The sequence below is a fragment of the Penicillium paradoxum genome (genome assembly GCF_028828445.1).
Source record: "Penicillium paradoxum strain IBT 22861 chromosome Unknown utg000002l_segment0_segment0, whole genome shotgun sequence".
In the NCBI taxonomy this organism is placed as follows: domain Eukaryota; kingdom Fungi; phylum Ascomycota; class Eurotiomycetes; order Eurotiales; family Aspergillaceae; genus Penicillium; species Penicillium paradoxum.
The window spans coordinates 4312815-4337766 of NW_026643180.1; the positions used below are offsets into that span (position 1 = coordinate 4312815).

Below are 24952 nucleotides of genomic sequence, written 5' to 3' on the forward strand. Positions count from 1 at the left end.
TTAAAGTCACTGCAATTCTTCAAATCCAATACTTGGCTCTTGAAACCCGTAGAGAATATATCTCTTTCATCTCTATACACGATATCATTATGTCTGACCAGCCTCCCTCATACGGTGGCAATCCGAATTATGCGCAGCAATGGCCTCCCGCGTACCCGTCGATGCTCCCTCCGAACTTCCCACTCAACTCAGACTATCCTCAAATGAACCAGTCACCGTCGACGAATCTCGGGCAATCTTTTGATTATAACATGGCAAGCGTCAATGCTAACGCTCGCTTCCCGGGTTCAACTGGGCCTGCGAACCCAGCACTCTTTTTTCCACCTCAGTTTCCCTTTTACAATCAGTTCGACGCGTCACAATTTCCCCCTCCCTTTCCTCCAATGCCGTTCGCTCCGATGAGCTATCCACCGGCTCCGATTCCTACCGGAGCCTCAAATAGCCCCTTGGCGCATCAGAATGTGGCGGCCCATAACTCGCATACTCAGCCGTCCCCCGCTGTGCATCCGAACAATGACTCTGTATCAACACAAAACCACAGGGAAGAAGGAGAGCTGAGCGAGGAGGTGAATGAGCAGTCACTACAGTCGACGCGCAAGGATACGCGGCAGTACTCAGATCTAGAAGAAGGAGAAACCATATCTTCTAGCGCACGTTCCGCTAGTAGTGGATCACGTATTACTCCCACATTTACCCCTGATCGATACAGTCTTACTAATATTCTCCAGCGTACAACCCTCCTTTGTCGGTGTCCGCGGACCCAATCGTGGTCGATCACGCAATGCAGTCTCAGGGAAATGATCCCCCCAAACAGTCGCCCAACCTCAGAAGTCAGTGGCGCAGCTACGAATTCAGGCTCAAGGCGCTTTGCTTGGCCTAGCACCTCACAATATCCGCTATAATGAATTGGTTGCGGAAGGTATCAACCCTGTGGTACTCAAACGCCTCTACGAAGAGGTTGGCATCAAGGTCATCCCATCATCTCACCAAGGCCCATCGGTTCCTCAGAAGCTTCCCGTCACGGGTATCACCAGTGGGAAAGTACCGCAGTCTACCACCTTGGAAGTTCCTAAATTGGGCAAGGAAAAACAAAGCACCACCAAGTCAGAATTACCGGGGTCCCAACCTCTTGTCCCATCCGCCGCACCTCACGGGACGGCTGATAAACCTCTAGAGCGGAAAGAACTCATTGCCCGAATGTTGGCGGAGAAAGCCGCAAAGGCGACATCCAAGGAGGCTTCGCCGACTGGTAGTGTGAAATCCCCTCCTGTGGTACACATCGATGAACCTCGCCCCGTTCAAAAGGAACCCCCCGTAAAAGAGAAAAGCAAAGCCCAGACAGAATTGGCAAGGCAGCGTATCGAGGAACTCAAAAAGCAGACTCTACTTAAGACTCAGCAGCTGGCCCAGGCGAATCCGGCGCCGATCCAGTTGCAATCTCCGGCGCCAGCTATTCAACACCCGCTTCCTCTTCGACCCCCTGTGCCGGAGTTTCGCCGCCCTGCCAGTCTTCCTGGCCTGCACATGTCTGAGCGAAGTGAAGCTTTCGTCTCTGAGCCGGTTTCGAGCGTCCCCGACTCGACACCAACATCTCGAGCAAACCAACGTAAGCGGCCTCGGGCATCCGATTTCGATGAACCAGTTGCACCTCCAAAGAAGAGCTTTAACCCCACCGCGAACCGATTTGATCCCGCCGAGAAACTCATTATTGCAATCAGCGATGATGAGTCACTTTATGGCGATGATGAGGATGACGACATGGAACTGGATTCCAGTCCTGAGCAAGATCCGGTCCCAGCAGCGACCTCGACTATCGTCAAGCCTTCCATCCAAACACATCATATTACCACCAGGGCTTCGACATCTACTCCACAGGCCCCTTCCAGTCTCAGTGATCAAGGAGATATTCGACTGAAAGATATGGAAATCCAAGCTATGCGCCGCAAGATCGCAGAGCTGGAGCTACGACGGAAATCGAAGCTCGCTGCCAGCCGGACCCAGTCACCTCGCACCATTGACGAATCTGGGGCATCATCATCTGGTGGACAGTCCAGTGTAGCGGCAGGCACCTCCGAAGAAGGTAATGCCATTTGTCTTCTATTTACCTCTTTCCAGAACATTTTCCTCCCGCAGCAAAATTATACGGTTCAGCTGACCATTGCGCAGATTCTGTTCCTGCCAAACCAATGACGGTTTCTGCTGACAAGATCACCCGGCCTGCACCTCTCTCGCCCCCAGCAGCACTTACTGAAGGTCCCATTCATCGGGAACCGCCTGAGGAAATTTCCATCGATGAAGCTGAAAATGGCGCAATCGACAGCGCCGCACAGACCTCAGCTTCATTTGTATCCGATTCTGCTGGATCGGCGATGGACGAATCTGATGATAGTAGCAGTGATAGTTCCGAATCATCCAGCGAGAGTGAAGACGAACCCGTGAGCTCGCCAGCCCAGATTGGCATCGACTCTCCCATTGCACCAGCATCCTCGGAGCCCATAGAAGTCGACTCTTCGGAGTCATCTGTGTCTCGGAGCTCGCCATCTGTTGTCACACATCCTAGTGCCGATTCTGCAGATGAATCGATTGCTCTCCATGGCCTCGGCGCACACTCCGAGCGTGAAATGTCCGCAGAGTCCGACGGATATGAGCCCCCAGAGCCTGATACTGAATCTCAGTCTGAAGGCTCGAGTTACAGTCCTCCTCCTTTCAGCCCTGCTCTTTCCGGTCTTGTAGAAAGCACAGCAGTCTCGGCGCCATTATTTGACACGACTCAAGCTGACGAAGAACTGACAAATGAGCCTCAGGTGTCGAAATCACCATCTCGGCCAAATTTGCAGGTTGGCGCTCCTGGCGTATGAATACTACCCCTCTCGGAGGAAGTTTCTGGTGACTTCATACTAATCCCTGTTTAGACCGAAGCTACATCAGCCAGTCCGACGCAACGGTTCACGCCCTACACCAGCCCACTACGAACATTCCAGGCTTATCGCTACCATCCTAATTATGCTGAAGATGTTCCGAGTGGCCACCGCTCGCTAACGTACAGTCATACCATTGATTCAATGAAGTACATGTGCCCGTTTGAATTGTCCGCTGGAGGTCGCTGCAATGACAATACCTGCGTATTTCAACATCTTCGGGACATGACTCTAAGCGGTGCGTCGACATGAACAAACTGCAACACCCCACCTCGCCCTTGAGATTCCCGTCGGCGTATTGCTTTATCTAGTCTGTTTTTACTTTCTGTTTATTGCTCTATGCCTTCATCTTAACCCTTTTTTGCTTTCTTATTGCTTCCCTTCCAATTCATTCACGGCTTCTTTTTACCCTGTCCGAGTGCTGACCACAGAACCGTTAACCTCGACAGACGATGACATTCTCATTCAAATGGGTTCCGTCCGAGAGGGCAAAACCGATGAAGAGAGAGAAACATATTTTGCTGGTTTGAAGGAGATCATCAACGACCTACGGCGTGACAAGGTGAAAGATTTCAGCACTGTGGCATCTGAGATAGCCGCATACCGTAGGCGCTTCCTCCAAGACCCGTCGCGTGTCTTATCCCTGTAACATTCTCCCAACTTGATACATCGAAGACTTTTTTGAGAGTCTTCTCCAGGTGAGCTGTCTTCCACGTCTTGTGAGCACCGTCATCGAAGATTCTCGATGGCGGGGGAAAACACCATCACGCCACATGGACTCAGACAGTCCTCGCCATCTTTCATTGCGATATTCCTTGCCGCCGCCTTTTTCAGGGCGTTCATGACTTGGCTTCCACTCTGCATCATTAGCCGATCTGGCGTTTTCTTTCCTGCGTTCCAACTGCATCCGTTCTGCGCGATCGGGAAGCTCAACCTTTTTTTGACTTCTGGCCTCCTTCTTTCTTATTCTTGTTGATCTAGGCTCTGGGCCCTTTATTATCCAGATGCCCAACGAAACGGCGCTGGGGCGTTTGAATATTCTTAGCTGCTGGTCGTAACTCTTGCAGCTTCGACAGTCTTAGCTCTATGTGAGATTTGGCTACAGCTAATCTGCACACCGAAGGCACATGTCTCTTCCCGGTGTGGTTGTACGATTAGGATCTCGTCGGGTTTTCGCAGAACATATTCATAGCAATCAGTCAATATGTATTCTTTTCTATCCAACCATCTGCCTTTCTCTATCTTTAGTAGAACCAGGATTTAAGCACCAATTCCTTCCTCCAGATGCAGGTGACTGGCTTGGATTACATACATGTATGCATAATTCTGACTTAATCCATGGTTTTCGAAAGTTGGCCCATGGATCCGTCCATGGGTGACGTCATCTGACCACCAACCTTGAAATAACGACCCTTTGTCCATCGCACTGGGCATCTGCAATACACCGAGCCAGGGAATATTGAAACCAATGACTCATTCCTACAATATATCCAAGGGTAGACATTGATTGATCGAATAAGATACATTTTGTCGAAGCTAGCATCCCCCAAGAGTTTAGGTAAATACCCCACATTTGACCCGAACATGCCATAAGATGTATATTTTCAGCTGAACCAACCGAGCTGAGAGATAGGCGCAAAAAAATAAAAGAAAGTAAGAATTACACGATGGAATCTAAAACCCATCTAACCTCGGAAGTGCAAAAAACGCCGATATCCGTGACCGAACATAAATAAGCCGAACCTCGAAAGAGGGCTGAATATTTGTGGATTTCTGTTACTAGTGCTAAGTATAGCGTGAAGTCCAGTCGGGATGGGGATGGGGATGGGGGCCAGGATAGGTTTGTGCAACGGTTTCAAGATGTAACAAGATAATAATAGTAAAATCATAGCATGTGAGGAAATATTTCCTTTTCTCGCACATCTCTCTCTTCTAGAATTGCGCAATGTCAAGTTGTGAGCTTGCTTCTAGATACATATATCTATACGAGTGAGTCAAGGCCAAAGCAAGGCAGACCAGCGGATCGGATGTCTTGGACGCAGCAAGCTTAGTTTAATTGGCCCGGAGCCTGCTCGCTTTCGGCGAGGCCGATGGTCCATCTTGTACAGTTAGATTGTGTATACGAAGTGCAACACTAAGGGTACCGCGCCCAGCGCCCGAGAGGGAAGTCAGCGACTGGGCAATATTCGGGAGGAGAAGGAAACTAGTCAGCGGGACCGGTTGGGTGGATGAAAGTTAGCTTTTGCACATGCGCGATCTCGAGAAAGAAGCGTCCGCGGGGCATCCGCGAGCTGATGTGATGGGATGACAAGCGCGCACACAAGAGGAAGAGGAGGGTCAAGTAAAGCTACTGCCAAGCAAAACCTGTCCCGGGCGCACGGTCCAGCCAGCACAGCCCCAGTCTTGAAAGGGAAGAATGGGAAGTGCCCTGGTGGGGTTAGCACAATAACATAGTTGAGCAGTAAATAGCAATAACATCATGGAGAATACCAAAGTGGGGGCTGAGTCTATGTCAGAGCAGATAAGCCCTCGAGGAGGTGAAGAGTATACGGAGTAGGCGTAAAAGGCAAAGGGAGCGGGGAGCAAGCAGAAACGCACATCGTCTCTGTGAGAGTTCGAGTACCAAGGCCGCTTCTTTCACTATGGGATATAGGGCTGTTGCTGTAAATGCACAGCCAAAGGAGCGGTAACAGGAACAGGAGCAACAGGCTCGTTAGCGGGCGTTGGGTTTACGGGCGCTGGGTACGAAGTACATGGGTAGGTATGTAGTCACGCTGGGCTTGCATAAACCCTTACCCAGTTAGAATGCCCGGGTCTATTCTTGGCTGAGCCGCAAATTATTCCAGCCAACCATGATAATCAATGGAAAGTGGAAATCATCCGTGCCCGGGTTGAGCCTCAGAGTTGAGCAGGGGGTTTGCTGCACGTCGTGAAGATCACGACTGAGACTACGGAGTATGACTCCATTACAGGGCGCAGGCTGCCAGGCCATCGGAGACCTAAGAAGGAAAGGGTCTAAAACCGAAAGAAGCATAATCCATAGAACTAACAGTAATATTGAGTTGTCATACTAATAAACAGAACGATAGAAACTGGGAGATTGCAAGGCTGACAGCCTGAGGACCAGCCCCGCCGCATCGCGCTAAACCAAATCAGGAAGCCGCAAGTATACAAATCTTTAGTCTAACAAACAAAAAGCAAAATAATACACCCAGGTATATGCCGATGACCCATGACACGCTTTGCAGAAATAGAATTGTTCCAGAAGAGAAATCTCTGAAATCAGCACCCAAAAAAAAGTAACATAGGAGAGTTCGAAATCACTATGTCGAACCGTCAGCTTCAAGAACCACCTAAGTGCTGAGTGAGCATCAGACGGAGTAACTCACCATTGTACTCGTAGTACCTAGTCTCGGCCCGCGAGACGAAGTTTCAGATATCTCACTTCACATATTCGCAGCTGCGGCAGGACATGTGGTTGCAAATCACGCATTGGGGTTGGTGATCGTAGATCTTGGGTCCATCGCCGCATGAGCAGCAGATGTACATGTATGTATTTGCGACATAGTTTGTTCCAGCGAGTGATGCTGGGGAGATACCGGTACAATTAGCCCGTGGTAGAGGCCCCAGACCTGGAAGTTCTGGTACGACTAGGGGCATAGACGTGGTCTTCAATGCTGGCATGCGAGGAGAGTCCATGGGAACAGCAGCTGCGTATGCCGAAATGGGATTGCAGCTGTGAGAGTGAAGGTTCAGGCTATCATTGACCTTCTCTTCAAGGCAGCGAGGGCAACGAGCTGTTCCGCACTGGATGCAAGCATCGTAGAGAGAGGAGTTGTGAGGGCCGAAGTTGCAGCTGCAACAATACCACAAGGAGGCCATGATAGATTTGTATTGGATTGGTTGTTGGATTGGTCTTAGAGACAGATTGGAAGCTTTGTAGAAAGCGAAGTTGGCTGTATATCACTGTAGAGCGGAAAGGTCTGGCTGGGTCGAGGGACCAATGTTGATGTTATACTTGTTGGATGTGATCGTGTTTGAGAATGTTTTAGACTTGAAGCACGGAAGAGGGCTATATATCTTGAAGAAACGAGAATACACAAAATAGAACTAACTACGCAAGGCAACGTTTCTCGAAACCGTCGACAGCCAGGCTGCCTCGAGAAACCCATTTTGGGTTAAGGCCGATTTGTTACCCGGGCTGTCATTGGGGCCGTATGTGAAAGTTGACTTAGTCGCACATCATCCGTAGAGAAGGGTCGCCCAAGGGCGTGGCTTAGTATAGACCGGGGCCCTGGGTAATTACCAGGGCGTTCTGCCTAGATTGTCAGGAACCTGCAATGATTCATCTGCAGACCCAGACCTGAGGCACTGAGTCAACCGGGGCCCACTATTTCAGGGCTAAGCAAATGTTCACCGACTCGCATGGGTTGGCTACCCGGGGAAATGTATGGGCATTGGCGGGTTCTAGCTCGTCGGGGTATCCGAACAACCGGTCTACATGGAGAGTCATAACTCGGATTCCTTCTATTGCAATTGATGCCTTGACGGATGAGCCTGATCAATTGGTTTTCAACGCGTACAGTATACTCCACTTTTCCCTGGTTTTGCAGGCACCAGTTGCTCAGAAACTGAAAGATAGAGTCATCGATCGAGTTAGGTGTCCCGTGCCTGCCCCCCTGCTGCCTAAGTCACCCAGGCTCCCTATCTGACACCCGTGGACCTGAAGATGACGAAAAATCCCAGGCGAGCAATTGTTTCATCATTCTCTACGAAATAGGTATTTTGGGGTTTGTAATGAGCAGACTACTAGCTGCTTGTGGAACCCTGGGGCTGATTTCAAATGCTATGCCCACATTCCATGCAAGCCATGTGCGTATCCCATTCTGTATACTGACTCTTTCGAGTATAAGCGTACCTGAAAATCGAAAAAAAAAAGAGGGAGGAGTCGGCAAATCCATTCTTTCAGGCTGATCTGACGGTCGCAGCTGAACAAAATGAGTAATAACAGGCCTAACGGTTCTCGTATCAAATCAAGCTGGAACTGGCGGATCAGGGCAACGGGCAAGGGTGTGCTCCCGGTGCCCAAATCCATGGGACGTGGGACGCAGATGAACAGGAACGTGGCCGCCCGGGCGGAGAGCCTCGATTACGTCAGGTTTGCACCGTTTGATCGACTTCCTTGCGACTCGATAGCTATCCCTGTCTATCCCATTTTTCATAATCCAATGCATTTGATATTGCTGTATTGACATCGGATACATGGCGTCCTCGGCGCAGAAGCGCGTCAACGTCGTGATATCCAGGCTCATTCCGCCTGTGTTACTTGGTGCCGTGGTGTACGCTTCTTATGCCATCACCAAGCCATTATGCCGTGAGTCTCGCGCAAACCGGGTTCGAGGCTGCTGTTCTACAAAGCTGACGATGTGCGATCTAGTCGACTATCTAATTCATCCGTTACCTTCCTATGACCGAGGTTCTCGAGTCGGTGCTGGCGCCGCGATTCTCGCGATCTATTACGTCCTTTTAGTCCCCATGGTTATCTCATACATACACCTTTATTATTACGTCCTATGGAATCCTGGATACCTCCCTTTTGGCGAAGAAAAACTAGCAGATGACGAAAAAGCCGAGCGATCGAAACGAAAGAGGAGCACCCGCAAAAGCGACCCGGAGAAGACAAACCAGGCAGACGCGGATGTGGAGAGAGGTTCAAATTCCACAGCTGTAGGCAGCCCAGTTCAGTCGGATGGTGCATTGGAGAGTTTTTACACCAAAGATGTCTTCGTCTGCCAGGAGGACGGCCGACCTCTATGGTGCTCTACGTGCTGCCAGTACAAGACAGACAGAGCACATCACTGTCGGGAGCTGGGTCGGTGTGTGCGCAAAATGGATCACTTTTGTCCTTGGTATGAGATCAAGATATTGCGGCAAATTCGGCACTGTGCTAACCGAACACAGGGTTGGAGGTGTAGTGTCGGAGACATCGTTCAAATTCTTTATTCAATTCGTTGTTTATACTTGCGTATACTGCAGCTTCGTTCTTATCGTGTCTGCCTATTTCACGGCAGAGATTCGACGCCAGGTGAGACCCTCGTGCGCCAGTGTTTTGACCTTTAGTATCTTTGTTACTAATTTAGCAATCAGACCGGAGGAGCAAATCCCCATTGGTGTGTCTGCATCGGATTGTAAGCTCTAGCTCCAAAATTGGAAACCCCATTGAAATTAACAAGTGAGCAGGAGCGGCCTCTTCGCCTTTTTCACTGCCGGGATGACCCTGAGCTCAATCCAAATGGCTATCTTCAATATAACAACAATCGAGAACCTAAACCGGCGCACAGCGGTCTGGACCCTAGCCATCCGCATTCCAGAATACCTCCTGGAACGACTCTGGGCACCCGAGTCTCCCTGGGCTCCAACATTTCGCATGGTCTCCTATCCTACCCAGACACCTTCGTCTCCAACACAGCCTCAATCAATCCACCCCTCTCCAGATGAACGCCATGTCTTCGCCATTCTCCACACTCTGCCGGGCGAGAACCCTTTCGATTTGGGCTCGTTCAAGAACCTCCAGCAGGTCATGGGATACAGTGTTCTTGATTGGCTATTACCGATCAAGCAAAGCCCGTGTGCGGACCACCGTAGCATGGATAGCCATTTTGCCCTGGGACCCGTGGTGACCCGCTTGAAGCAGGAGGCTGGACTGATCCCGCCCGATAACGGGGCTGCTCCACAGTCCCCACATCCGGGGCGTACATAGCCATGGGGAAAATTCTCCTTTCAATAACTCGGGGCGTTTGGTGTGCTCTACTCCGTATGCCTATAAGCTTTGGACACCTGCTCCGTATAATTAATGCATTCTGTCGCTACCACATGTACTATTGGCTTGGCTGGGATTTGACAGGTTGGTTTATATTCCGATGGGCTGATGCCCCCACATGGCTCCAGGGGCAGCTGTTGGGCCCCAGTGCCCCGGGCCCGATTCCACTATTACGTACACATTATAGTCAGCCTTGGTTCATGAAGTCGGTCGGGGCACCTGGGCAATTGACTGATCTTTTGATGCTGCTATGTATGTAGTACGGTGTATCTTGATAGGCATTGAACCGTTCAAGCGTAGATATACCAGGTAAACAAGAAAAGGTTCCAGTAGAGACACTTTCTCTCGGCAACTCATAGACATTGCTCAATTCCTGGCTCATTACTCTTATATACAATGGTGCTGTAGTACTGGTATATGTATATCCTTCTATCCAAGTCTGATGTACGGAGTATGTTGTACTCACTTTCACTACATACTTGGCGACTCGGTTGCTTAAGTGAACAGAAAGCGCACAATCCACGAGGGAAACTCATCTTCTCAACTCCAGTCGCCATATATGTAAAGTACAAGTGATAGAAAGCAAATTTATATAATCAAATTCCAAATGCCAATGCCAACGTATTCCCTCATATCCAGATATGCACTTCCGGAAAAACCCTCATATAGCTCTAAGTCTTGCTCCAAACCCATTGTCTATAATTGTCGATCAATATCCCAAGCTCCAACGATATCCTGTAGACGCAGAGGTAAACCAATCAATCAAAAACATGACAAGACAAAAACAAAACAAAACAGCGAAATAAAAAAGACAGTAAAAATCACGCCAGCAAGGAAAACAAAGGATTGAAGCCAATTATCCAAAAACGACGACATGTTCCCATACAAATTCCGCAAATCTACCGCACTTCCTCTTTCTTGCAAGAAGGGCACTTGGAATGCGCGCAAATCGGGCACTTGTCCTCCGATGCCAGGTTGGGATTGACCATCTGGTCACATCCGCAGCATACCCACCATTGTGGTACCATTCTCGGGGCGCCGGTAGAGAGGAAGTCGGCTGTGGGTGCGAGAACGGACATGCCATCCGAGAATGGAGGGACCATTGATCGTACACGAGAGGTGAGCGGGCTGCTCATGGCATCCGCATCCATGGATGCATTGATGTCGAGCCGATTGAAGTGCCAGCCCTGCAGAAGAGGAGACTGGTTCTGTCTCTCATTGACGGTCTCGGTGGTCGAGAATTTGTTGGACATGGCGTGAATAGGCATGATGGATTGAATGTATGAACAGAAGGGTAGAGAAGATAGATTGATCTGCAAGATTTGGATCCGCCAAAGAGCTGGACTGTAGATGAAGAGAAGGGCAGAGAAGATAGACTGATCTGCAAGAGTTGGATCTGCCAAAGAGCTGGACTGTAGATGAAGAGAATTGAAGTGATTCCAAAGACTGTTTGACTGGAGTAGTGTGATGGCATTCCAAAACCAGATCTGAACCGCTCCCTTTATACCTCATCGTCGATACAAAGGCGTCCATGATCAGGGCTCCCATTACCGCATAAGAAAAACCCAAGTATCGAAGCCCGCTCGAACCCGACGCATATAGCTGCAAGTCAAGCAGCCAAAGAGCGACTGCGAGAGACTCGGGAACCCGAGGACACGGAGCTGGACACCCAGCGGGTAATGGAACATATCAAAAAGCAAGTGGCCGTGCTTGAGCAAGAATGAAGCGAGCCTAGAATCAACCAGCCAGAGCATGCCAACAACCCAGCAGCACAGCCGTCTATTTGACACTGGCATATTCACCCATGGCCCGGGTCTGGCCAAGCATGCTAAGCCATGATTGCGCCTAGAAATCCCACGACCTGGGCACTGGGTTCAATGTCTGGTCAGAAGTCTTCCAGTATAACAGGGATCCAGAAGCTTGGCCTGTTAGCGCTATGTTTATCTCTGAGGAGAAAAATCGTGGATTCCAGCGGTATGGTCGGGTTAACTGCCTGCGATACGAGGCAAAGTGTCTGGGTCAGGCTTCTAGTGCTGGGTGGCCGGGTGAAGTCATATCGTGCGCAAGGGCAACCGTGTCGTTGGGCATACAACTGTAGCATCTCGGATTTCTATTTGCGCATTGCTTTGCTTGTATTTAGCCTTGCCTGGGATGCAGTGTTCAAATGGAGTATTTCCCGTGAGTGCTAGGGTGAAAATCGGAAGGGGTCGTCATTGTAGGTATTCGCCAACCGCCGGTTACTTTGATCGCCAGCGTTAGTCGCTCTCTTTGGATACTTGTTGATGTCATGTACGGGGGTAGTGGGAAGCTTCGCCCATCCATGCACGGTACCTGAGAAAGTAAATGCTCCCGAGATGATCCAATTTCTGTATAATTATCCCAATACAGTGCCCGGTTGTTGTCAGGGGTAAGATGGTTCGTGAAAGGATAGCTCTAGTTGGATGGGATTGGCTATGACGCCTTATTGTGCGACTCAGGGCTCCAATGAGCCCCGACCCGGGTATAAATTCTAATCAGCCGATTGGAAAGAAGCATGGATATCAGGATTGTTGGGTTGCTTAGCATTCTGGAATTGGCCTAATTGAAGTACATATCCATCTGAATGTATTAGGAGACACGAACATGAAACCCACAAAATGACGAGAGGAACCCTCGAAATTAAGTACCAGGATTAGAGCTCAAAATCGTCAGAGGCCACCTTCAAGTTGTCTGGATGCCTAGGTATCTGAACTTATGTTCCAAGGTTGTTTATGTTGTACATACCTCCGGGATAGATATGTGTATCTCTGTGGCTTCCACCTCTGATCCCATTGGCAATTGATCCAACCCCGTACCTCGTGTAATTACATAGTAGAAATTCGGAAGCTACCTGTTTATTAGAGACTGTATTTCATAGAAAAAAGATCGGCCTGCACATTATACAGCCATATTCCGCTCGCATTCCAAAGAAATACATTTGTAATCACCAGTCTTCATTGTTCGGGCATGTGGCCCAAGTGATAATCTCACGAGAAAAACACCCTCGAACGCCTCAGGCCCTTTTACCCGGGTGAAGCAAAAGAAATGCCTAGAGCCTCTGCGAGTTGACCGCCTGTCGGGGGACTGTTTTGCATATGAAGCAAGGGAGGTTCTTAGTTAAAGAGCGGGAAGGGCACATGGCGTCCACGGGTCTGAACGGTCCAGACATTCTCGATCCATGGGTCGGACTATCATTTTGACTCTTTATATGCTTCTGGACATATCTACTCCGTACCTCGATTTACACTGTCTATCTCATCCTGCCTCTCCGTAATCCGTCCCTACCGACCTATGGAGATACACTGTGCGCTGAAACTCTGTCTCAGCCCCGCGATGTAAATCCATTTGGACTTGGCGTCCTTACTAACCTTTGGTCCAACCCCAACCCACTTTTGCGTCATTGTTCACACGTTTCATTTCCTGGAAACATACTCCATACTGTGTCCTCCCTTTGGCCTTTTTGATTGTTGTGTTGGGCAACTGTTGGGCTCCACACGGCCGTGTCAAGTTCGGCCCCTCCAATTTCCTCGGCTTCCTCTTGCGCCGAATCTTTGCCTCCAAGCCTACCGTTTACAACGCAGCTTGGGCATTCCAACAATCGAAGCCCCAGTCGGATACATCAGGTCTCACATAAACCTCCTCAGGCCGACCGAGAACGGACTGTCACACCCGATTGCGACACTGGCCACGGAGGCATTGTCATCGTCTGGAATCATCGCATCTGCAATTCCATCCCAACAAGCTCTCCCTATGTCGATCCACCACCGAAATCTATCTCCTGGCCGAGGTCGGCATTCCATGGTTGATCCCATGCGAGCGTCGACCGGTACGGTGCAGCTCAACTCCTCCTACGATCCCTATGACGCACCCCGGCGCTATGATTACGAAGACTATCCATCCGATACTGGATACGCCAGTGCCTACGGATACCGCCCAGGGCGTTCATCTAAACTAGAAGCCCACCCAGTTTCCTCCCGTCGAATTCGTGATCCGTCCACATCCGCCAAAAAACGGACCGAATACACTGTCCAACCCCGCACCAGGCACAGAAGCAACACGACAACGGGAGCAGATCACTACGAGCCATCAATGCATCTAGCTGTGCCTTCTACATCCCGCCAGCATCTCTCGCCAGTACATCACACGGTTCACCGCCGCGATCCGAGCCCTCTCTCAGGTTCCAGCCATCAAGTACTCTCCGCTTCCCCTCGACACCCTGCACACCGTCGCATTCACAGTACTGATTATGGCAGCGACACGGGCAATGGTGATTCATGGAATGATACCAGGCATCAGACAGGTCACAGTACACACTCGCACCGCGTCCATGCGCCGCCGCGTTCCTCACGCTACCCAGCGCACAACTGGTTGAGGAAAGGTGACGATATCGATGACTTTGATGCCTACTCATACACCAACGCTCGTGAGCAATTTGACCGGGACTACCCTGTCAAACCACGCTCGTATGGGCCAAGAACCTCAATCGATCGGCCGCTCAGTATCACTGGTGCGGAAGACATCCCCCAGTGGACGGCACGAAAAGATCGTCACCACGGCCCGCCCCCAACTTCTTGGGGCCTTCAGAAGCTGGGCCGCGAACATCACCGAGACTCGATTCGTGGGAAAGATGATTCTCGGGATCCACACAGATCGAAGGAGGGTTTCCATGATCAGGCCCTGGTCGCCATGCCCCACGACTCTGACGGCGATTACACTCCCCGGCACGATGAGCGTCGTCGTCGCCGTGCTCACAGATCGCACCATGAAGGTGATCGAGAGCACTATTATCCAGAAGACCGTCATCAGACGGCACATGATAGCGGGGCGCTCACGGTGATGGGACTCGGAACAGCAGCTCTAGGAGGATATTCCGATATGTCGGACTATGAACATCACCGCCCATCCCGACGCAAACACAGAAGCTCACACGGTGACCACGGTGCCGTCAAGCCCCCATCGCGGGCCATGTTGGAAGGAGCTCCAGGCACTGAAAGAAACAAGCAAACCTATCTGGATCCTGCCGACGCACGTCGCCACGGGCGATCGCGACGACACTCCCGTCGACGGACGCACATCGATGATGCCGATACGTCAGAAGACGATCTCCAAAAATACAGACGCGAGCCCGCTCGCCGCAAAGTCAGCAGTACTGACACCGAAAGCGACCGCGACCGTGACTACAGCCGGGACCGGTCGCGACATCACAGGCGTGACCGTGACCACTCGCGTGGATACCCCTCTTCTCGCTCCCACCGCATGTCGGGAGATATCCACGCCATCGAGTCGCGGCAAACACCACCGGCTGATATGACCAAGGAAGACCCGAGAAGAATATATGCTGTTGACCCGCCTGCGCCCACTCCGAAGGAGCCCGAGGCCCCTCCCAAGGGTATTCTCAAAGCTCCACGTGAGGCATTCCCAGAGGAGCCCAATCCAGTGAGAGAGGGGGTTGCTCCTCTCAAAGATGCCACCAAGCAGGGTATCCCACCAGGCGCTCGGTGGACGAAGATTGACCGGCGCTTAGTGAACCCAGAGGCCTTGGTGGCTGGGAATGAACGGTTCGAGGAGCGGTCGGATTATGTGATTGTACTAAGGGTTTTGAGCAAGGAAGAGATCCAGCAGTATGCTGTGAAGACACAGGAAATCAGAGGTAAGTCCGGATATTACGAATATTTCGACACTCTGCTTCCAGCAGAATACTTACATGTGAACTCCAGATATCCGACACAAGGAACATGTGCAGGAAAAACTCAAGGCCAGAGGTGAGACACAACGCCACGGCCGTCGGGGCGCAGAGTCCTCCAGCGACGACGAGGACGAAGGCGAAGATGAGCCCCCAAAGCAGCTCGAAGCGCCTCCTGCACCAAGCGCACAGAAGCTATCCTTGCCGTCGCGCCCACGCGCCTCGAGCAACTCAATGCACGAGACCGAGCGGCCTCGAACAATGAACCCGTCTGCCGCGCCGGTATAAGATATTCCACCTATACCTCTCAAATTCAGGAACGCCTAGCAAAGAAACCACCATTCCTCTGCAATCATGGAACCACTTTGACACCCGCCAAGTACACGGGAGGGGAAAGGAAACCGTCGGTCTTCAAATTAGCTCTATAAATCGATGTAACTAATGCACCTATCCTATACCACCGGGCCACGAAGCCCATGCGAACAAGCCCCCACAGACCAGCAAGCAGCCGTTCAATCCCACCCAAGCCCCCCCAATGTACCAACCCATGTCAGCGATCGAGTCTCCTGCCTTCCCGGATTTATCTCTAACATACGCCGCTTCCACATTTCTCCCAGCCAATACCGCCCGGGTGTCAATTCGAGTGACAGAAAACGCTCAAGATTCACCACCAACGCCTTCGCATGCAGCGCACCACGCCCATGGTGTCTTCCCGGGCCAATCAGGTCACCCTGGATTTGATTGCGAGGGCCAGCGATGATCAAGCGCTAGGCACCCGCGTCCACAGCTGCATCCCTATTTGGCGACGTAGAACGAACACGAGCCCTGGTCCAAGTTGTGCGCGGCTGATTGGATGGATTGTCTGACAAATTCATGGTCTTGCATAAGCTGCTTTTCAGCTCTTGTGTCACTCTCATTCTCTTCTCGTGGAGGGGTTCTGCAGTTGTAGTAAGATTATGCCCATTACCTTGGTCTGAGAAGAGCCCGGGTGTTTTATGTTTTACTGTTTTGCTTTTTTTACGTTGCATTGATGGGTATTCTGTACGGAGTACTCCGTATGTATCTGCACATATATTGTATTGAGCAGCGCGGAGTAGATTAGGTATGATGGAAGCGTTGTCCTAAAAGCGCAAGAGGGAGATGTCGAGCAAAAAGCAAATACAAATGGATCTGCAAATGCAATTGTGTCAAGTCCAATGTTTTCTTTTTCTTTTTCTTTTTCTCTCTTTCTGTGTATTTATCATTTATCTTTTTGTATTATTTATCTTCTCTTTTTTTGTCAAAGACTATCATCTCGGGAATTGTCCAGCGCCTAAATCCCCCTCCATCTCGCCCGGTTCTACGGCTGATCGCCCGGGAAAAAGAAAACAAGTAGGAGCGGGAATCCGCAGACCAAAAAAAATAAAATAAAAATAAAAAAGGGGTGGAAATGACAGAATCTCGTTGCATAATGGCAGGTTCTAGACAAGCGCCACGGGCAAACATTTGGAAGACTCGGTATTCACCGGTGCTGTTCTGGTGATAGTGATGTGTTGGTGCGGAGAGAAGGGTACAATGTTATGTGTACTCAGTACCCCATACTCCGTAGTCTGTAGTCTTTGAATCCCATTCTAGACAGTTCCAACTCGATGTTTGCCTTGCGATCTGACCCGGGTTGGGTCACAATACGGAGTACTCGAGCTATCCCCTGGTTGAGGCTCGTCCCACCACCTCGCGCCGCGCGTTGCTACCTTGCAATTTGCCCGGGTGAAATCTAATAACGTCTGTATTGGCTGGGTTGCTGTGCTTGGTACGGGAGGAATCGGTCCCAAGCGTTCCACGGCCAAAGCCATGGACCGGACAAATTGTAGGGCTAGATCTCCGTTCGATCAGTGCCTCGTTGGACCCCAGTGGATAGAGTCAGGGAGCATATACTCAAACGGTGATAGTGAGGTTACAAAGAGGAGATTTGAGGAAGCCGGAGACATTCTCATCACATCGGAGACGAATCGAGCCGACGCCACAAACGAGAAAGGTGCTTACTTTCACCATGCGGAGATTGCAGTATAGATTGTATGCGGCATTTAATGATTTCCTGATTGAGACAGGCTGATCGAATAAGGTGCATTCAGATCAGGAAGACTAGAGCCAGGGAATACGGCAGAGACCGAGCCGCCAATCCTTCCAAAACGAGACTGATAGACGGAGGAGTGTATGTTTGATAGACTGGTGATGCACGGAGTACGCCGAGCTCCCGCACGTGTGAACAGAACAAGTTATTCGGATAGATGATACCAATCCGATTCGAGAACCAGTTCGACTGTGGAGATTCTCGTTGTCTGTCAGTGGATGGCGATGAAACCCGCCTAGCAATCCACGATGTGCGCGAGTCATGCACACGGCGGGAAAAATGAGGGGATATCCAGAGCATTATCATGTCTGGAGTAGGAAAAAACACGGCACGATATAGGCTAAAAAGCCACATTCAAGTATTGACAGTCGATCTCCATTCACAATCAAGGCAAAGGGTGGAAAGAGCTTGTTTTTCTGGATGTCGCGAGGGATGGGGGTTCCGCCCCCTTGGCTGCTGGGATTGCTCTTGCCATCGACGACTGATGTCGGACTCACCAAGACAACCAAACATCAGCGTCCAATCCTATCTCGGGCTTTCTAGATTGCCCGTATACAGTGCTTACCTCCGTTGTGGGGAGGAAAGTTCACGTGCCGATCCTGGAGCACATCCTCTAGCGTCACAGAAGGATTCCTGATCTCCGATATTTGCCCTTATCCGTACGATTCGTCCGCATCGGTCCTGCGCAGTCCTCCCCTACTGGTTGCAATATCAGCCCAAAACCTTGGTTTCTTCGAGCCTGTTCATGCTCTCGACACTTTCAAAAAAAAAAAAAAACCAAGATTCTTTGTTCTGACTGGGTGCGACCACCCCGAAGTGGTTGAAGATCGTCGTGGCACAGGCAAAAAAGAAAAAGAAAAAAGCAAACATCATCGCAAACGCGCCCTTTACCCCCCCCTGCCTCCGCCTTTTGACATCTTGACACATCTGACATCGAATGCCCGATGGTGTCATTGGATTGGCAACGAGGCTGGGGACGGCAGAGGGACAGACGAATTGCAATCACTGCACTATTGCTTATCACCCATATCTATGTAGGATTACTCCAGATGGATGAGACAAGGGGAAAATACGAGGGTCTCCCCGAAGCTCTGACGTAAAACACCTGAGGGAGTATCCATGAGTGGCTACCAGTACACCATACTCTACGGGGTAGATTCAACGACAATGACGATTGAATGTTCGAGATACAAGTTCATGCAGGATATCTGTAACAGTGAGTGGCGATTGCAATCCCATCTCTACAACGATCATCGAAAGTTTCATCCCAATGGATCGTATTTCTTTTCCTTTTTCTCCACTGCATAAGAGAACGAATCTGAAACAAGTCAACTCCGACCACGCTACTGCGCATGCCTTGACACCGCCTGGATGGCTCACAAAGCCCACGGTTTGCGGTGAGCATTAACACCGGCTTGGGATTTTATGGTTTAAGCTAGAAAACTGGAAGAGAATTGTTCGACGGAACATTCGGTGAGACGGCGTGGAGCTGAAACTTCATAGCGAGATGTCAACAGAAACCCATAAAAAGTACCTTACCTACATGGTACCTAGGTAGGTACTTGGCCATGGGATTTAATACGAACGATACAATCCCTGTATCAAATGAGTATCAAGTCGGCCCCCGGGTTGTCATTCTTCCCCGATCATTTCCCCAAATGTGGCTTTTGGCCCGGCTAGGACCGGAGTGCATCTTGAACAGAGGACTACGGAGTACAACGTGCGATGGAAGCGAGAGCTCGGCTAAAAAAAAAAACATAAAACACAAAACAAAATTGCATCGCACGTTCAAAGCTCCATTTCGGATCCGGATGGTGGGGCCGTGGAACGATCTATTAAATGTCGCGTTTATGGATCGTAGGAAATTATCAAAGGATGTCGGAGAGAGCCGATGCGATGTGCGCGAATTAGAAGGCCTTTCACGGGCATCATTTCCTGTTCTTGGAACCCTGGTCCGAGGGGCCATATCTGTCTTAGGGCGATCCGGAGTGCGGAGAATGCTTGCGATGTACGGAGTACGGAGTACATTTGGGTCTTTCTCGGTGTTGATCCTGTCGTGTTCAAATGCACCTGGGGCCAAGAAACAAAAAACGAAAGGGACATAGTCCATATCCATAATTATACATGTACTCCGTATCCCGTGTCTCATAGGTCAATTCTTCGAAAGCTGAGCCGTTGACGGCCCTGGTGAAGATCATCGCAGGCTAAGCAGGGTGGCCAATATCCGCATGGTCAACAGACCAGGGTACGACAACTTTAATTTGGGGGCAGTTGATTCCCGACTGCTGTCAGAAATAGGTTTCCCTGCCCCCCGAAGAGAGACCTGAGACCGGCCAGGTCAATGGCCGGTTCCTTTCCCCCTCGACTCTTGGGCGTATTCGCCAAGTGGCCAAGACTATCAAGACTTCAGTTGGCCTGGAGCTATAAGTCCGTGTACTATACTCCGTACTCCGTACTCCGTAACCCGACCCGCGATCTACTAGATTGTGGCTTGGCTGCCCCTCAACTGCCCCGTGGCTATTGGCGTACCACGCTCTTATGGGATATGGGGCCGAGCGTCGATATCGAGTGATCGGACATACCGTCTATACTTCTTGCCGAGCTCCGACCGTTCGAGGAATCTCCGGGGCTCGGAGTTGGTTGCTTGCGGGAATTCCGTCATCGATTTTCCGTTGTTCTTGTCTCTCTGGGAGAACCGAGAGGTGGAGGAGGTGAAGAGAGACAGCTCGTCTGCGTTGCTGTAAGCCGCACTGCAGGAAGCAAGGGTTCAGGACAACGTGGACGTCGGGTTGTCTGCATGTTCAAACTTGGGTTTTCATTATTCTGTCGAGCGGAAACAAAAGAGCAATTGACCAAAAGAATACGGACTGGCGGGTCTTACTGTTTTGGGACTCGCCAACTCCAAGAAACAAACACTATCTACGAGTATTCTGACCATGCTCTCTCTCTCTCCACGGAGTACTTCCAGTAGTCACTTTTGGGGACAGTGCGTTGGAACTATCGTCCACAATGTCCGTTCAGGGCATGAGGCTTTCAAAGGTTGCTCCCAAGGTTAGTTTCAGCCCCTTGATTAAGGCATGTCTGTTTCCTCTTTTGCTTGTTCAGGTCTAGGGCTTTTGTGCCGCATTACAAAACGCCAAAAGCCTCGAATCAGAACGCTGCGCCCAGGCGACTTTCTTTGTATGGCCGAACATGACGTACTTGGCCATGGATCGACAAAAGATCCAGCGAGACCGACGGGAGACCGGCACAAAGAGAAACGTGGTTTTCATTTCATATTTCAGGTCCTTTAGCGAAGTCCCCAACGTCTCGGCAAACGGGTTCGGTCCATTAACAATGCTCTGGACCGCGAAGTCCGCAGTCGATCCGGGGCGGTAGTGGCACACTTTAGAGCAAAAAAGGGGGCCAGGATTGTCGGTTGATCCGCCCAGGGGTTACCCTCTGGTTCGTTCCCCCGATCCCCGGCCCCACGACTCAGTAACACGTTGTGCGATGTCTGGGAAACACTCTCTCAGCTTCGGTTGGGATTGCGATTTGAAAAAAGGGCAGTCTCACGATCCAACACTACGATGCTATATCCAGCACTCCGTACGGAGGGACGGAGTACATTATAGTCCGCATGGACCATGTGGGTCGAGCACACTATCACAATTTCCCAAATCACCGATCATGGAGATGGGCGACTCCAAAAATTACATGGTGGGACTACGGGTACGGCTTAACGCAACGGAAGACCGCGGGACCCTAGCACCCTGCATCGATCACCGTCTGTGCCAATAACAGTGCGCCGTGGAAAATGGCCCCCCTTTAGCCCCCAAGACACGACAGAAAACAGCAATCAAAAAGAAAAAGGGGCCATGCAACCGTGCACTAGAGCTTTAGCTCCAACCTTCAAGGCTGAGGTCCTTGAAGTTCCTGTGCCTCGAACACTCGAATCCCCGCGCACAACTTGACGATCCATTGGGCAGCAAGTCATTGGTGCATCCCAACCCCTACCTGTTCCGTCGAAGCTCGGTTCAGCTGAATGGAGTGTGAGACTAGCCTCGTTCTGGAAGCACTCTCAAAAGCGTATAGTTTGAGTCTTTTTTTTTTTCTCTTTGGATTATTTTTGGATTTGTGTTTTAATTACTCTTCCTCGTGTGTGTGCATGGTTAAGTAAACCTCCGAAGTTGGACTCCTTGTACGCCCCTAATTTCATCTTCATGCAAAGTCACTGCGCAACAACAACAATCCGCACTCCTGATCCATGCTTCCCTTTTTTTTCGACAATCCAATGGGCTAGATGTCAGATCCATACTCCCGTACATGCCGGTGATCCGCTGCCGAGAGGGATGAAATGGAGACTCAATTCTATCGGTATATCTCATCAGCCATGATTTGTGTCACGAGCAATTCATCATTATACCTCATTACCTCCGAGGTTGATAAACACTCCACACCGAGCATGTCTCCACTCCAGAGGTAGGAAGATGTACAGACCATGGATAGATGGGTAGCCGAGTATAAAATTAATTTAAACCCTCATCGAGAACTGAATCTAAACAACTAGGCAGAAGGGGATGTCTAGGCACTAATTTAGCGTTCCGGCCACTTCACATGAAGCACAAGGGGGCTAAAACCGAAAATGCTTGAAAGGACTCAAGTGTTATGCATCGGTGTCAGAGGCCGGAGAAAATTGGGAGATAGAAGGAGGGGGGGTGCAGAGGTAGAGGCAGGCATGTCATTCCTTTCTTTTTTTTTGCCCCCTCTGACTCTGTCTCTTCTTTCGAGCCACACTCCATGGGACTGCCAAGATCGACTAAGATGCCACTAGAATGGGTGTGGGATAGAGCGAACCCGGGCGGAGGCCCGCATGGGAGGAGTGAATCACAACCCAATTGGCTATCCCGACGGAAACGATGGTTTTTCTAAGCGTTAGCGTCCGAAAACAGGGACTCGATCGTGGGTGTGTGAAATTATAGACGCGTATCCAGAGGGGGCTTGTCTAATCTCCACGGGAAGTAGCATGGGCCGATTATACCCTACTAGTTCATGGGATCTACCTGCTGAGGCTGGGACGGGGTTACACGGTCCCACGAATGTAGAAGTCAAAGGGGAAAAGACAGAGCGAAAAATGGCGATGGGCGCCGTTAGGCTGTTTCGAGTTTATTTAGATCGGAAGGAGATGGTTTAGAACAATTGGGCCGTGGAAACATGGGAGAACGGTGTAACTTCCTGGATTTGACTAGTCCGCGTCGAATGTTAATAGGAGCATTCTCTGTTTTCTTTTTCTTTTTCTCTTTTTTCGCTTTTTCGCTTTTCTCATTATTCTTTTCCAGTATCATTTCGCCGATCCTCGATATACTCCGAAGGGAATTTCTCAGCCCAAGCCAAACTCCGTACTCCGTACTCCGTACCTGAAACTGGCCTCTGCACGATCCAAGAGCAACGTCAACTAGCTCTCTTTTTTAGCCTCGAATCCATCCCGAGGTCCACACTCCAATCGTCATGGGCTATCAGGCATTCTAGACTTACGGTGGGTCGTTTGATATTATTTGATCTGAACATGAGCAAACGGATTTTCCCGTATGGAGCACGGATTAGACGGAGTCTATATTGACGAGCTCCATTCAACGTATATACTATTGTACATCGATTGCAACCTCTGGGCGTTACCTTGGTCCCGCGGCATATCCTCGGTGACAGGTGAAATTCTCGAGAGAAACAGAGGCTTTTGTGATCCCCTCACCTGGATTTGATTTTCCCATATTTGAGGGGAATGTTTTTCGAGCAGCGCTTGTCTCTGCCTCGACCTGCGCAATCAGAATCCTGCCGGAAAATCAGGTCTCAGAATGAGTTCTTTTTTTTAATAAAAAATAACCATTATTTTTGCTTTAATTCTTTTTTTTTTATATACATTTTTAATTCCAAGTCGAGTCTCTCAGCATATACTCCATTACTATTGGGTGACTAGCCTGACGTATCATGCTCCCTCCACTGGATCCGAGAAGCCTTTGGCCGTTGCGGCAAATCCCCATGCTCTCAGTGTCGAGGCTATTGCCGTAAGTACGATGTACATTCTCCACTCGTCTCTTTGTCTGCACATCATTCTCAAGCGTCTAAATCTCTTTCAACTCGGCTGATGACACATTGAATTTCAAAGACTCGGATGTTTACCGGCCTCGAGCCTGTAATCTCCTTTATTACAGGCCTCTTTCGCGCGAGTTACCAGCTATACACTTGCGCCTGAGGTCTTGTTCTTTACTATTCCCTATCGGGGGTTTTTCGATTTGGATTTTTGGATTCTTTATTGGAAAATGCAATAAATAATATACAACTCTGCTCATGTTTTCTTTCTCGCTTTTAGTTCATTTCTTTTTTTTATTTCTTTTTTTTCCTTTTCAATCTAGCGCTCTTTGATTGTGAGCATCTCGAGGTTCGCCTCCGACAGAAGAAGAAAAGAATAAGAACAGGGTCTCACGGGTGCAGCTAAATAACCCTGGACCCTCCACTTGCCTTCACATTTGACACGGCCCCCTGAACCCCAGTCAAGACCCAGTGTGTCGCGCAGCTGCTGTTTAGCCTCAGTTCGGGATCGCCCTCGTGGTCTACCTTTTATCTCATTTGTTCCCACGTTCCTCCATCCCAGTTCTTTCTTCTTGTCAGACCCTATTGTCAACCTTGGAAGTCCATTCCATATTCTGTCCGGGACCACGAGAGAGGTCGATGACCGGTATGGTACAGCCTGACCTTGGTCCTCCGGCGACAAAGTACAAGGAAGCCTCTATTGATGATTCCGTGAGTATCATTTCGCATCATTTCGCATCTTTCTCGGCCTTGAACCCATGCCTTTCTGTTTCGTTGAATTTCCCGGATAGCTTTCGTCAATTCTTTTTTCTTACTTCAATATCATTCCCACTATCTTTTTTTTGGTTCTTTTCATATGTGGTTGTGGATGAAGTGCTCGGTGGAGTCCTGGTCTGTTCTCGCCCACACTGGAATGTCTGGCACGCCTGTGGATGCCTTCCTCGAATTGCGCCCTCGTCAAGATCAATATTGCGCAAAATTGGAAGATACAGACATGCCTCGGTCAAAAGGCCGACAATTTAGACTGGATGCCGAGTTATGGAAACTACCCAACACCGGTCCATCGGATGGCAATTGTTCGCCATGACATACGCAGCTTCAGCCCATTCGTATGCATCTGTTCGGGACCTACCAAATGCCCGACCCAGACAAGAGGCCCTCTCCAGCCATACGAGAGAGCAGAAAGTCGCAACCGAGAGGAAGAGCAACGAAAGCAATGCGTCAAATTCGCGGTGCAGCTTGGAAGCGCCACCTACATAGGCAATCTCTCGCGTGCGTTGTCCCTTCGGAAGAAAGGAACTGTTCGCGATATCAAGGATGCACCAGCGCTACACAGA

General features: G+C 50.1%; 7 protein-coding genes across 7 annotated transcripts; 5 read left to right on the top strand and 2 right to left on the bottom strand.

The window, feature by feature from the left end:
* Positions 1-89: 89 nt before the first annotated feature.
* Positions 90-3567, top strand: N7457_001525 (uncharacterized protein; the record flags this gene model as incomplete). The annotated part of the gene is made up of 6 exons (XM_057172571.1): positions 90-663; positions 729-830; positions 881-2080; positions 2167-2852; positions 2913-3156; positions 3368-3567. The coding sequence occupies 6 exons, from the start codon at positions 90-92 to the stop codon at positions 3565-3567; spliced, it is 3006 nt and encodes a 1001-aa protein (XP_057036474.1).
* A 2792-nt stretch (positions 3568-6359) lies between these two features.
* Positions 6360-6800, bottom strand: N7457_001526 (uncharacterized protein; the record flags this gene model as incomplete). The annotated part of the gene is made up of 1 exon (XM_057172572.1): positions 6360-6800. One exon carries the CDS (start codon positions 6798-6800, stop codon positions 6360-6362), a length of 441 nt encoding a protein of 146 aa, XP_057036475.1.
* Positions 6801-8180: 1380 nt separating this feature from the next.
* N7457_001527 (DHHC family palmitoyltransferase) lies at positions 8181-9678 on the top strand (the record flags this gene model as incomplete). Its single annotated transcript, XM_057172573.1, has 5 exons — positions 8181-8292; positions 8356-8827; positions 8880-9003; positions 9066-9106; positions 9159-9678. 5 exons carry the CDS (start codon positions 8181-8183, stop codon positions 9676-9678), a joined length of 1269 nt encoding a protein of 422 aa, XP_057036476.1.
* A 959-nt stretch (positions 9679-10637) lies between these two features.
* Positions 10638-11006, bottom strand: N7457_001528 (uncharacterized protein; the record flags this gene model as incomplete). The annotated part of the gene is made up of 1 exon (XM_057172574.1): positions 10638-11006. The coding sequence occupies one exon, from the start codon at positions 11004-11006 to the stop codon at positions 10638-10640; it is 369 nt and encodes a 122-aa protein (XP_057036477.1).
* Positions 11007-13506: 2500 nt separating this feature from the next.
* Positions 13507-15727, top strand: N7457_001529 (uncharacterized protein; the record flags this gene model as incomplete). Its single annotated transcript, XM_057172575.1, has 2 exons — positions 13507-15406; positions 15474-15727. The coding sequence occupies 2 exons, from the start codon at positions 13507-13509 to the stop codon at positions 15725-15727; spliced, it is 2154 nt and encodes a 717-aa protein (XP_057036478.1).
* Positions 15728-15974: 247 nt separating this feature from the next.
* N7457_001530 (uncharacterized protein) lies at positions 15975-16199 on the top strand (the record flags this gene model as incomplete). Its single annotated transcript, XM_057172576.1, has 1 exon — positions 15975-16199. The coding sequence occupies one exon, from the start codon at positions 15975-15977 to the stop codon at positions 16197-16199; it is 225 nt and encodes a 74-aa protein (XP_057036479.1).
* A 4359-nt stretch (positions 16200-20558) lies between these two features.
* On the top strand, positions 20559-20927 carry N7457_001531 (uncharacterized protein; the record flags this gene model as incomplete). The annotated part of the gene is made up of 2 exons (XM_057172577.1): positions 20559-20600; positions 20661-20927. The coding sequence occupies 2 exons, from the start codon at positions 20559-20561 to the stop codon at positions 20925-20927; spliced, it is 309 nt and encodes a 102-aa protein (XP_057036480.1).
* Between the last annotated feature and the right edge of the window lie 4025 nt (positions 20928-24952).